This window comes from Cucumis melo, chromosome 10, assembly GCF_025177605.1.
Source record: "Cucumis melo cultivar AY chromosome 10, USDA_Cmelo_AY_1.0, whole genome shotgun sequence".
NCBI classification, from domain to species: Eukaryota; Viridiplantae; Streptophyta; class Magnoliopsida; order Cucurbitales; family Cucurbitaceae; genus Cucumis; species Cucumis melo.
The window spans coordinates 14,807,821-14,820,176 of NC_066866.1; the positions used below are offsets into that span (position 1 = coordinate 14,807,821).

Sequence of the window (12,356 nt, forward strand, 5' to 3'; positions counted from 1 at the left end):
GAGTACTTCCTCTCATGTTATAACTACATCATTATCTGATTTATTATATCAATTCAAGTTAGAAACAGGACAATATGTAGAGTGTCATAACTTAAATCATGACATTGTAATCATTATGTTTTACTGAAGTAATAGAAATAACTCTTCTCATGGGTTCAATACCCCCAGATGTAGATGGTGCTTCATCTAACTAGGTTACCAAAGCTGATTGTGTTGTTTCTTTATACATAATAAGTCTCCGTACTTAAGTCGTCTGTTTTAACTCGTGGTTCAACAAATTATATACTCAAAATTGAACATTCGTTTTCTCAATTAGTATTAGAGTGGGTTCGAGGTTCACTGTAGCGAGTAATGGAAAGTTAATGTGAAGGATGTGCAACTAACAGGCCACCTCTCCTTGATGGAACCAACTACGGATACTGGAAGGTTGGATGATGGCCTTCTTGAAATCACTAGATCTAAATTGCTGGAGGGCTGTGATGGCCAGATGGCAACAACCTACAGAGATCAGTGAAGATGGAGTGGTTACCCTAAAAAAATGAGCTAAAATGGTAAAAAGCTGATGATGAGGTTGCTCTAGGAAATTGTCAAGCTCTTAATGCACTATTCAATGCAGTAGACTCACATGTGTTTAAGTTAATCAACACGTGTACTTCGGCCAAGGAAGCATAAGACATATTAGAGGTTGCGTAAGAAGGAACTTCCAAGGTCAAAACTTCTCGATTACAGATTCTAACATCTCAGTTTAAGGGAATGAAGATGAGGGAAGATCAAACAATCTCATAATATAATGTCAAAATTCGAGACATTGGAAATGAATAATTTCTCTTAGGAGAAAGAATACTTGAATCAAAGCTTGTAAGAAAGATCTTGCGCTCCTTTACCGCAACGTTTCAACATGAAAGTGACAACCATAAAGGAAGCCAATGACATTACCAAGATGAAACTGAACGAATTGATCAAATCATTGAAAAAGTTCGAACTAACATTAAGTGATGGAGAATCCAGGCGAAAAAATGGAATTGCTCTATCAATAGTCAACGAAGATAATATATCGTCCTTGAAAGAAACTGTGAATGAAGAATCACTTGCTGAGTCAATTACTCGCTTGACTAAGTAGGTGTCGAAACTCAGAAATCATTTCTACAAGCATGTTGGAGTGAACAAGAGTCAGAACTTTCGTGACAACCAGTGCTCAACAAATTCATCTGGATATAACAGCCCAATCTAAACAAACGCAAGGATTATGACAAAGAAGGGTCGTCTTCAAGATCAGACAGAAGTAATCGAAGCATACGATGTCATGAGTGTGATGGGCATGGACATTTCCAGGCATAATGCCCAATATATCTAAAAAGGAAAAAGAAAAGTTTGAAGGTTACCTTATTGGATAATGACTCATCTTTTGAAAGTGACGTAGAAGAATGTGGAAAGGTGCTCATTAGTATAACAACAGCACCTGAGTCTATACCAGAAGAAACATAAGAAAAATCAGAAGTACACACTCCATCTACTGATCACAACAGCACTATCGATGGGACAATAAAAAAATGGAAAGAGGACAAGCTGGCTCTCACTAAATTAAATGAGAATACGAGTGCTAGTTGAAGACAATCACAGATATCTACTGTTCATAGCTACCCTGAAAGTCGAGTTGGAAGAAGTCCGAGGGGAATTTGAAAACTTATCAAAGAATGTCAAAATGTTGACATTAGGAACATAGCAACTCGAAGATATTCTCAAGGAAGGATGATCACTGGCAAATCGAATGGGGTTGGGATTCTTAAAGAATCATCAAGCTAGCACGTCCAACACAGTATTTGTGAAAGCATCAGGAAACTCGGATATTAATACTGAAAAATAAGATAGGTCTCATCAACCACCATAACAAAAGAAGGCACTGGGTATGTCATTTTTATGGAAGACTCGGTCACATTCATCCGTTCTATTTCCAACTATACAGGTTCCGTACTCGGTTCAGAACTGATTCCAGAACAAAAAACAAGGTAGTATGGAGGCGAAAGCAATAATGTGAGAACTATAACGTAGCACTGACCTTATTTTGCGAAACAAGTAAATTTGACTGGTATTTTAACAATGGATGCTCGCATCACATGATAGGTAATGCGACTTTCTAATAGACTTTAAAGAGTGTTTTACAGGTCATGTCATGTTCGGTGATGATGAAAAAGGAAAATTCTTGGCAAAGGGTCCATAAATAAACCTGGTCTTCCATGTCTCCAAGATGTTCGACTAGTTAAAGGCCTCTCAGCAAACCTTATCAGCATCAACCAGTTGGTGATCAAGGTTTTTCTGTAAAGTTTGGAAGGGACACCTGCGAAGTGATCAATCGAGAGAATAATGTGATTCTCAAAGGTACCCGATTATCAGATAATTGTTATCATTGGGATCCAGAGGTGTCCGTTTTTCATCTATCGAAGACTGATGAAACAACCTTATGGCATTGGGAGTTAGGCCACATTAGCCTATCAACTCTTTGCAAGGCCATTAATGCAGATGTTATCCTTGGCGTTTCCATGCTGAAAGCTTATGATGATTCATGCTTTGACTGTCCAACTGGGAAATAAACGAAAGCACCTTATTACTCCCTTGGGCGTCGTACCACCTTTAAAGTCCTGGAACTCATACACTTGGACCTCATGGGCGCAATGCAGGTAGAGAGTCTCTGCGGGGAAAAGGTATGTGTATGTGTGCGTAAATGACTTTTCTAGGTACACATGGGTAAAATTTCTGTGTGAAAAATTAGAAGCCTTCAAAGTCTGTCGAGCATTATTTATTCAGCTTCAAAGAGAGCAGAATACTGGTATCATTCGAATACGGGGTGTTCACAGGCATGAATTTGGAAATAGCAACTTCAATGAATTCTGTGTCGAAGAGAGGATTTTTCATGAGTTTTCTGCGCCTATTACTCCTCGAAAAAATGGAGTTGTAGAGCGTAAAAACAGGACGTTGCTGGAGATGACCAAAGCTACGATGCATGCCAAGTCTGTTCCTCTTTAGTTCTAGGGAAAAACACTCAATACTGCGTGTCACATACACAATAGAGTGTCATTACGTCTAGGTACCTCAAAAACAAATTATGAAATTTGGAAGGGTCAAAAGCCAAACGTGAAATACTTTCACATATTTGGAAGTAAGTGTCACATCCTTGGAGATAGAGAAACTCATTGTAAATGGGACTCAAAGTTAAGCAGCAGTATCTTTCTAGGGTACTCTATAAATAATCGGGCATGTCGTGTGTTTGATCAACGAACTAAAGATGTAATGGAATCTATCAATGTTATTGTCCATGATTTAATTCAGAAAAGAGAAGATGATAATGAGACAAGTGTTAGACGTTCAGTTCGACTGAACATCCACAACCGACTAGCATAAATGGGTTAACTCCATCAGATGACTCACAGGTTAGTAACTCAAACTCTCTTACACTGACTCTAATACTGACTCTTTTGAGATTCTCTTAAGTGACACCTCAGTATATACCTCATCTGGTGAGAACCTCAGATAGACACCATCAGTAGATGCCTCAACTGTATCTAGAGTCACTGCCTCAAGTGCTCCACCACAGCAGTTCTACCTAGTGTCCCCAAGTCATCAATTTTGGCACTGTCTTCGCATGTATCCAAGAATCATCCCATCAGTTTAGTAATTGGCGATGTACACAATGGAGTAACCACAAGAATAAAAGGACGAAAAGACTACGTAAGATGATTACGAATGTGTGCTTCACCTCTCAGATTGAGCCTACAAGTGTGAAAGAAGCATTAATTGATGAGAAGTGGATCCTAGCTATGCAAGAGAAATTGTTACAGTTTGAAAGAAATGCTGTCTGGAAACTAGTTCCTAGACCTACAAATGCTAATGTTATTGGGACAAAGTGGATTTTTAAGAACAAGACCGATGAATACAGAGTCATAACTCGAAACAAGGCTCGTTTAGTGGCACAAGGATACATACAGATCGAAGGGTTTGACTTTGGTGAGACTTTTGCTCACATAGCTAGACTAAGAGCCATTTGTCGTCTTCTTAACTTTGCTTGTCTTTGTCACATCAAGCTGTTTCAAGTGGACGTCAAAAGTACATTCTTAAACGGTTCTCTCTCTAGAAAAGTGTATGTGGCCCAACCCAAGAGGTTTATTGATCCTGCACACCCTGATCATGTCTTCAAACTTCGAAAAGCATTATATGGCCTCAAGCAGGCACCTTGAGCTTGGTATGAGCGGTTCACAATATTCCTGGTTTAACAAAGATACAACCAGGAAAAAGCTGACAAGACAATGTTCATCAAAACATCAGGTTCTGACTTTCTAATTGCTCAAATTTATATGGATGATATTATCTTTGGAGGATCTTCTAATGCTTCGGTCTATGTTTTGTGGAACAGATGAAGTTAGATTTGAAACGAGCATGGTGGGTGAGCTCACTTTCTTCCTAGGCTTCCAGATCCAACAATGTGCGTCTGGGATCTTCTTATCCCAAGGTAAGTACGCTCGTACTCTTATTACTAAATTTGAACTCAATAAAGCAAAATCAAAGCGCATTTCGGCTGCACTTCACCTTAAACTTTTGAAAGATGATTCTGGAGAAAAGATTGATGAAGGTTTGTATAGAAGCATCATTGGGAGTCTACTTTACTTCACTACCAGTCGTCCTGACATAGGTTTTGCAGTAGGCGTTTATGCACGATATCAGGCATCCCCCCGTGTTTCTCACCTTCATTCTGCAAAATATATATTGAAATATGTACTAGGCACTGTAGACTATGGGTTGTGGTATACATATGATACTTCATTATTACTGGTAGGTTATTGTGATGCTAACTAGGCAGGACGCTCTGATGATAGGAAGAGTACCCCAGGCGGCTACTTCTTCTTGGGAAATAATCTCACTATGTGTTTAGAAAAAAGTAGAGCAGTGTTTTGTTGTCCACTGTCGAAGTCGAAATACATTGCAGTTAGCAGTAGCTGAACATAACTTCTCTTGATGAAACAAATGCTCGCAATGTATGAAACTTTTCAAACCTCAATGCTCTTATACTGTGACAACTTAAGTGCAATTAACATCTCAAAGAACCCAGTCCAACATAGACACACGAAGCACTTTGACATTTGACACCATTTCATTCGCGAACTTGTTGACGCCAAGGTTATTACTCTTCAACATGTGAGAAGCTCCGTTCAACTTGCAGACATTTTTACCAAACCTTTGAAAGCAACAATCTTTGAAAGTCTTCGGGCCTCCCTTAGAGTTAGTGCCTAGAATAACAATTATAGATATGGGTTTAGATCGAGATCTTTGTGGTTAATTTAAATCTTTGGGTTGTATCTATATTTCCCGATCCACAAGGAATCAATTTCAAATTTATTGTTATTTATTGGGTATTTAACCAACTGATTCGTCTTCTTCGTTTCTCCTGGCACTCAGTTCAGTCGTTTTAGCTACCATCTCCAACCTATTTCATTTCACACGTTTCAACTATGGTTTCAACTCGCACTACATCTTATCACACGCCATAGAAAATCTCCATGGATTCTCTATCTTCTAATATTGGTCTATCTATTCGTGACCGTCGTATCAAGAGTATTCCCCAACATCACTCTTATCAACGTTTTCGACTAGTAAGGGAGACTGAAGATCTAACCCATCCAGAAAGCTCTTCGCAACAATCTGTCCCTACTAGAAGCACTCTGGGTTTCGAAAGTCATTCAGCTACTCAGAGTTCTCTCAGGTCACTTCTATTCCCTAGACAACTTCTGTTTCTCGACATATATAGTTTGAGATGTGGAATTCATCAGAAATATATAGTTTGAGATGTGGAATTCATCAGAAATAAATATACGATAACAATTAGATAACACAACTAATATCAAATAGAAATTAGACATGTCAAAGAATAAATGTCACACCCTCTCTTAGATCACCTACTCTCGACTCGAGAGACAGCGTGAAGTCAACCGACATCGTTCCTCTCTGAACGACACCAGCTGACCTTTAACCTTTAACATTAAACAATTTGCAAGCAGAAGACAATTAACAGTTATACTAATCAAAACTCATATGCAACCTATTTAATAAAATGATTTTTATAAATCACAATAACTTTACATAAAAATTTAACATATATATTCATGACAGTCATAAAATTACCCACACTTTCTCCTAATTCTTGTAAAGTGATTCAATTTATCTTAACAATTCTTTTTAACAATCAAAATCTGATTGGTCTGACTATAATAAGTCCAACATTTCAAGCCACCCAATCTATACCTGGAATATGAGAAAACATTTTGAAATGGTAAGTCAAAAGGCTTAGTAAGTGACGGTTTTATTAAACATGTTTTCAGAAATAGTTAGCACAAATCTTTGGCTTTATGAATCATTTAGCAATAGAAAATCATTTTTCATAACATTGCATTTGTAAACATTTACTATTAATAACATTCGATAGATACTTTAAGAGACATGATATACAACTTCAAGCAGTATTTAAACATCTTCATCTTAAGACAGAACAGTCAACATGATACAGTTTTCACTATTATCCTCCTTCTTTAAGGTATAATATAATATACCATTGTCAACCCTACCATTAGTATGTAGTTAACCACATATGCACAATAGATCTGTAGTATTCGAGCTAGAATAAAATGTATTTGAAAATCAGCAGGGGCTTGATGCGTGCGCATGGCTTGGGCAGGCGTTGTTACATGCTAACCTCGCAATGAGATGCCTTGTTCATTCTAGTTGTGTGCCTTGTGCGCATCATGGTCATGTGCCTTGTGCGTGTTGTTTTATGCGTGTTAACCTTTGGGCACATGGCCATGCACCCAACCTGAGCGCGTTCTTGTCGCACGACTGTGTTATGGTTGTGCTGCGTACCCTCGAAAACATAGAATAACATTCATACCTTTCTTGCATTGTATATGACCAACCCTTCCACGCGGTGATGCTCGATGATTCAACCCTTGACCGAAAATTAAGAAATTTCCCAAATTTAACAATCAACTTTCAACACCTATAACGTTTGATCCAGACCTTAAAATGGAAAATTTCCTTCTACGAATGTGCTTATAATTGTCTTATTTCAAAATGTCAACTTAAAAATCCAAAGGATGCATTTGAAGGACTCAGAGAAGTGCAGTCTGCTAAGTTTCTCTTTAAAAACAACCTTTCCGCCTTGAACGCAATCCTCCTTGCCTCCAATCTGACCAATCCGCCTTGAACGCAATCCTCCTTGCCTTTAAAATCTCACCATAGGTTAACATGTTCATGCATTAAAAGTATGTTATAATGGTTATAATGTATAGTATGCATGTTAATTAATAATATGGACATTAATTAATATGATTAATTACTTGTTTAATTAATTAAATTAAATTAATTTTGATTAAATATGATTAAATTAATTAATTATTAATTAAATTAAATATAATTTAATTAAAAATTAAATAAACTAAAATTCATATTAATTAATTTCTTTTATATAAAAATGGTTATATAATGTTGAATGTATGTTATAGGTTAGTCTATAAGTTTATAAGTGTTATAAAATCAAGAAGACTTTTAAAATCTATAACAAAGATAACTTGCATGCTCACCTAAGTTAAACATATCGACCCTTTTTTTTATAGAGTTAGGTCGATATTTTGTAAAACTGGTTACAAGAGGCTCACCTGATTTGATCTTGTCAACAAGTCAGATAAGATGACTAAGGTTGGAGGTTCTTAAGTTGACGGTTTACGGAACACCTGATACTTGGAGATCATAATCAGTTCTTAAGTCTAGTTAACCTAGTTTTATAAGCATGCACGTGAGATGTGAGGTAATAAAATTGGTTTATCACCTAGACATCGTAGGTAAAAATCTAGTATAATGGTTATGATCAGATATTTCACATAGACTTAGGATATGTATAAGTTAGCCTAAATATGATCCATATTTATGAGTATCCTTTAAAACTATCTTAGAACACTTTAGCTATAGAAACGTAGCATACTTTAAAATCATCTTAGAACACTTAAGCTTTTTCGAATGCATATTGCATATATTTTTGTTTTTTTTTGTGTTTTTTTTAGCTTTTGATTGCCTCACTTTTTTTTTGTTTTGCATTTGCAAGCCTCCATTTTATTTCTCTGGTAGATAATGTGGTAACTAGACATTACTAGAACTAGTGGGCTAACCTTTCTATGGTTCTAAACTTAGTTTCTAAGTTTGACTACTCCCTTCAGAGTGATAATAAGCTTTATCAATGCCTAATCTTTTCTAAAGGAATCTAGATCATTATGAAGAGGTTTCTAACTCATGTTTGACAAGACAAAAGTGTTAAAACCGTCTCAACTTTTAAAGAGTAGCTTCTATTCTTTTTTAACTCTATTTAGGCTAGATTTGGACTAAGTATATCATAGGTATTTCCTAATAACGCAACAAAGAAGACAAGGCTAGAAAAGCATCCATGCACTTATGATACATGCAATCAAACATTCACAACATACATACCATTTTCCTAATCAAACATTCACATTCGATATATGGTATGGCTAAAAAAGGGCTTAAAGGAGATAGCAACTTATTCTTAACATATTTAGTGCACAAATTTGAAATACTCAGAATCACAAACATATCCAGAATATCACAATTCACAAATTCGAGCTCCGTGCTCAAATTTTTATGCTATATCTAATCAAGATAAATCTAATCTTTTGAAATTTTTTTAGGACCCCATTATACATGCAAGCTAAGTACCAAGAAACATGCTACCCATTCCCCACTTAGAAAATTGCTTTTTCCTCGAAGCTTTTGAAAAGCAAAGTAAAGTGAAAGAGAAATGAAAGGAGAACATAATACTCCCCTCGGTGTTAATTTCTTGATCTTTGCTTGGTAGGAAGCTTGCATGTAGAAAGCATTTGAAATCCTTATTTGTTTGCAAATATGCGTTTTGAGCCAAGTTTATTCCTGTAAGAAGAAAGTAAACCTTCTTAGTTTTATTAGAAAGTAAAATCTAAAGACGCTTAAAATTTGACGCTTGGTTGTCACTAGGAAGTGCAAATTTTTAAAGTTCGTTGCTCGACCATTTATTCTTGTGATCTCAAGTGTAGATGGAGGAGAAGCGAGATCTTGCACACTTGAGATGATGTGGATTCCCCTTCAATGAAGATTTTAAGCTTATGCCCATTTACTTTAAGAACTTTTCCTATTTTCTCACTTATAATCTCAACTGCACCATAGTCAAAGATATGAGAAACAACAAATGTGCCAATCCACTTGGATTTTAGTTTGACTGACATAAAAGATAGAGATGAGTTGTAAAGAAGCACTTTGTCTCCTACTTTGAACTCTTTTCTAAAAATCTTTCTATTATAGTAGATTTTGGTTTTTTCTTTATAGATCTTAGTGTTCTCATAAGAGTCTAGTCTATGTTCCTCTAACTCACTAAGCTCTAATAATCTATTCTTGTCGGCTTCATCGAGAGATAGGTTACACTTTTTAATAGTCCAAAAGGTCTTGTGTTCTAATTCTATGGGGAGATGACATGCTTTACCAAACACTAATTTAAATGGTGTTGTGCATATGGGTGTTTTGTAAACTGTCCTATAAGCTTAAAGTGCATCATTCAATCTAATGATCTAATCTTTCCTATTGAGATTAACAATTTTTTGAAGAATGGACTTTACCTCTCGATTAGAAATTTCTGCTCGATCATTTGTTTGAGGGTGATACGAAGTTGAGACCCGATGTTGCACTATGTATTTCTTCATTAGTGTCTTGATGGTCCAGTTGCAAAAGTGAGTTCCTTGGTCACTTACTATGGCTTTAGGAATTCCAAATCTAGAGAAGATGTTAGCTATCAAGTAAGAAGACACAATGAAAGAACAATTAGTCTTAGTGGGGATTGCTTCGACCCACTTAGAAACATCGTCGACTACTAGAAGTATATAAAGATTTCAAAAAGAAGGAAAAGGTTCCATGAAATCAATTCCTCAAATGTCGAAAACTTCACAAGGGAGAATTGGTTTTAATGGAATTTCATTCCTTTTGAAAATAGAACCAAACTTTTGACGTTTTTGACATGTGCAATATGCATAAGAGTCAGCAAATAATATTTTCTAATAAAATCTTGAATCTAAAATCTTCTTAGTAGTATGTTTGGGAACAAAATATCCTCCACATGCTCTTTCATGGCAAAAAGACTATAGATTCATGCTCATTTTTAGCAACACATCTTCTAACTATTTGGTCTAAGCCTATTTTGCATAAGTAAGGAGATTCCGAAACATAGTACTTAGACTCACTTTTCAACTTGCATTTTTGATTATAAGAGAAATGAGTACGAGGTTTACCTGTTACAAGGTAATTTAACATGTCGACATACCATGGAATGTGCAAGTTTAACTTGAAAAAGTACTCATGGTATGTTTAACTTGAAAAGGTACTCATCGAAAAAGTCCTTTCATACTGGATTGTCCTTTTGCTTTTGGATGATCCTACTAAAATGATTGGCTATGGGTTTATCGAGGCATTTCTTATCTTTGATGGCGACATTGAACTCTTGAAGTAGAAGAATCCACCTCGATATCCTTGGTTTGGTTTCTTTCTTGTTTGCAAGATATTTGATAGCTGCATGATCAAAATAAATAGTTATTTTTGATCCTATGATGTAATTACAAAATTTATCAAGTGTAAAAATTATAGAAAGAAACTTTTTTTAATTATTGAATCGTTAGCTTGAGCTGAATTTAAAGTTCTAGATGCATAGTAAATTGCATGAAGTTTTTTATTAACTCTTTTCCCTAAAATTGCAAATTCCAATTAGGTGAATGCAAAATAAGGGTTGAAGTAAATTTTTCTTTCAAAGTGTCAAATGTAACTTTATAGTTATCATCAATTATGAAAGGGATATGCTTTTGAAGCAAAGTAGTCAAAGGCAAAGCTAATTTTGAAAAATCTTTTATAAAGCGTTTGTAAAATCTAACACTTCCTAAGAATGATTTAACATCTTTCAAACAAGTTGGATTCCCTTTTGTGATACTAAATGACCTAGTACTATGCCACAAGAGGTCATAAAGTCTTTTTCGAAATTGAGTACTAAGTTTGTATCTATGAATCTCTTTAAAATCAATTCTAAACTATTTAGACAAGTTTCAAAATCATTAACACAGATTGTAAAGTCATCCATATACAGTTCTGTGCATTTACCAACAAAATAAGAGAATATGCTAAGCATGCATCTTTCAAGTGTAACAGGAGCATTACATAGTCCAAAAGACATTCTTCTAAAGGCAAATGTTCCAAAATCACTTGTGAAAGTGGTTTTATTTTGGTCGTTGCATGCAATAGGCATTTGGTAAAAACTAGAAAAACCGTCAAGAAAGCAAAAATATGAATTTTCAACTAGTTATTCTATCGTTTGATCTAAATAAGTGACAAAGGCGATTTTGTATGCATAGAGAATTATGCAAGGTAGGTAAGATTGTTATTAAACACAAGTATGTTCGAAAATTAAAATTGTTGAAAAAGGGTACTTACCTAGATTCGCTTTGAATTTTTTTTTTTTGTAGTTTACCCTTATTCTTACCATAGATAGGTGCAAGCACTCGTGTCGAACACAAGAGAGTGAGACTAAGTAAAAACTTCTTAAATAAAAGCTTCAAAGAGATGAGATTAGTAAAAAAAAAACATTGAAAATAATTTGGGGGAAATTAATAAGAACCAAGAATTAAGGGAAACTTTAAATTGCAAGTCAATTCACAAGAAAAAGAAATTTAAGATTAGAACTCAATAAGAAAAGTGAGGAATGAGCTTAGGCTGTTAGTCTATTCTTATCATTAAATCAAAGATAATTAATAATTGAATCATGCTTAATTAAGAGGGGTTCTTGATTCAAGATTCTTCACAAGATCAACTTGCTTGATCTTGGAAGAATTATGATCAAGACAAGAAAAGAAATGATTTCCATAGGGAACTAGTTTAATTCTTGCAATATTAATTAAAACCTTTAACTTGTTCTTTCAAGAAAAATAAAATTTTCTTCACAATTATGACAAATCAAGAATTAATTGGGAATTAATTGTGCACTCAAATTAAATATGCAATTAACTTCAAAGAAAAATGCCAAGAACAAGGAAAATTCATCAAGCATCATTCAATTTCAAGAATTGGTGAGAAACAATTAAGAATCTAATAGATTTTTATGAGTAATCCAATTAATCTTGCATTAATTATCATACCTAAGTATCTTGCATACAAAGATTGAATCAAAATTGAAATCAAGAATGAATTTGACAAGAATTATTGAAATTGAGACATGGGTTTAATTCTTGATACAAAAAAAAAAAATT

General features: G+C 34.9%; 1 protein-coding gene and 1 long non-coding RNA gene across 2 annotated transcripts; one reads left to right on the top strand and one right to left on the bottom strand.

The window, feature by feature from the left end:
- The first annotated feature begins 4,428 nt into the window (after positions 1–4,428).
- Positions 4,429–4,845, top strand: LOC127151162 (uncharacterized mitochondrial protein AtMg00810-like). Its single transcript, XM_051090582.1, has one exon. It carries the CDS (start codon positions 4,429–4,431, stop codon positions 4,843–4,845), a length of 417 nt encoding a protein of 138 aa, XP_050946539.1.
- A 3,193-nt stretch (positions 4,846–8,038) lies between these two features.
- LOC127151226 (uncharacterized) lies at positions 8,039–10,736 on the bottom strand. Its single transcript, XR_007823987.1, has 3 exons — positions 10,359–10,736; positions 9,693–9,846; positions 8,039–8,973 (listed from the first exon to the last, which is right to left on the bottom strand). It is a non-coding gene; the product is annotated as an uncharacterized LOC127151226 (long non-coding RNA).
- Positions 10,737–12,356: the final 1,620 nt, after the last annotated feature.

What these genes read in the sequence shown, in the direction of transcription:
- LOC127151162 (XM_051090582.1), top strand. Translation starts at nt 4,429, where the DNA reads ATGGTGGGTGAGCTCACTTTCTTCCTAGGCTTCCAGATCCAACAATGT.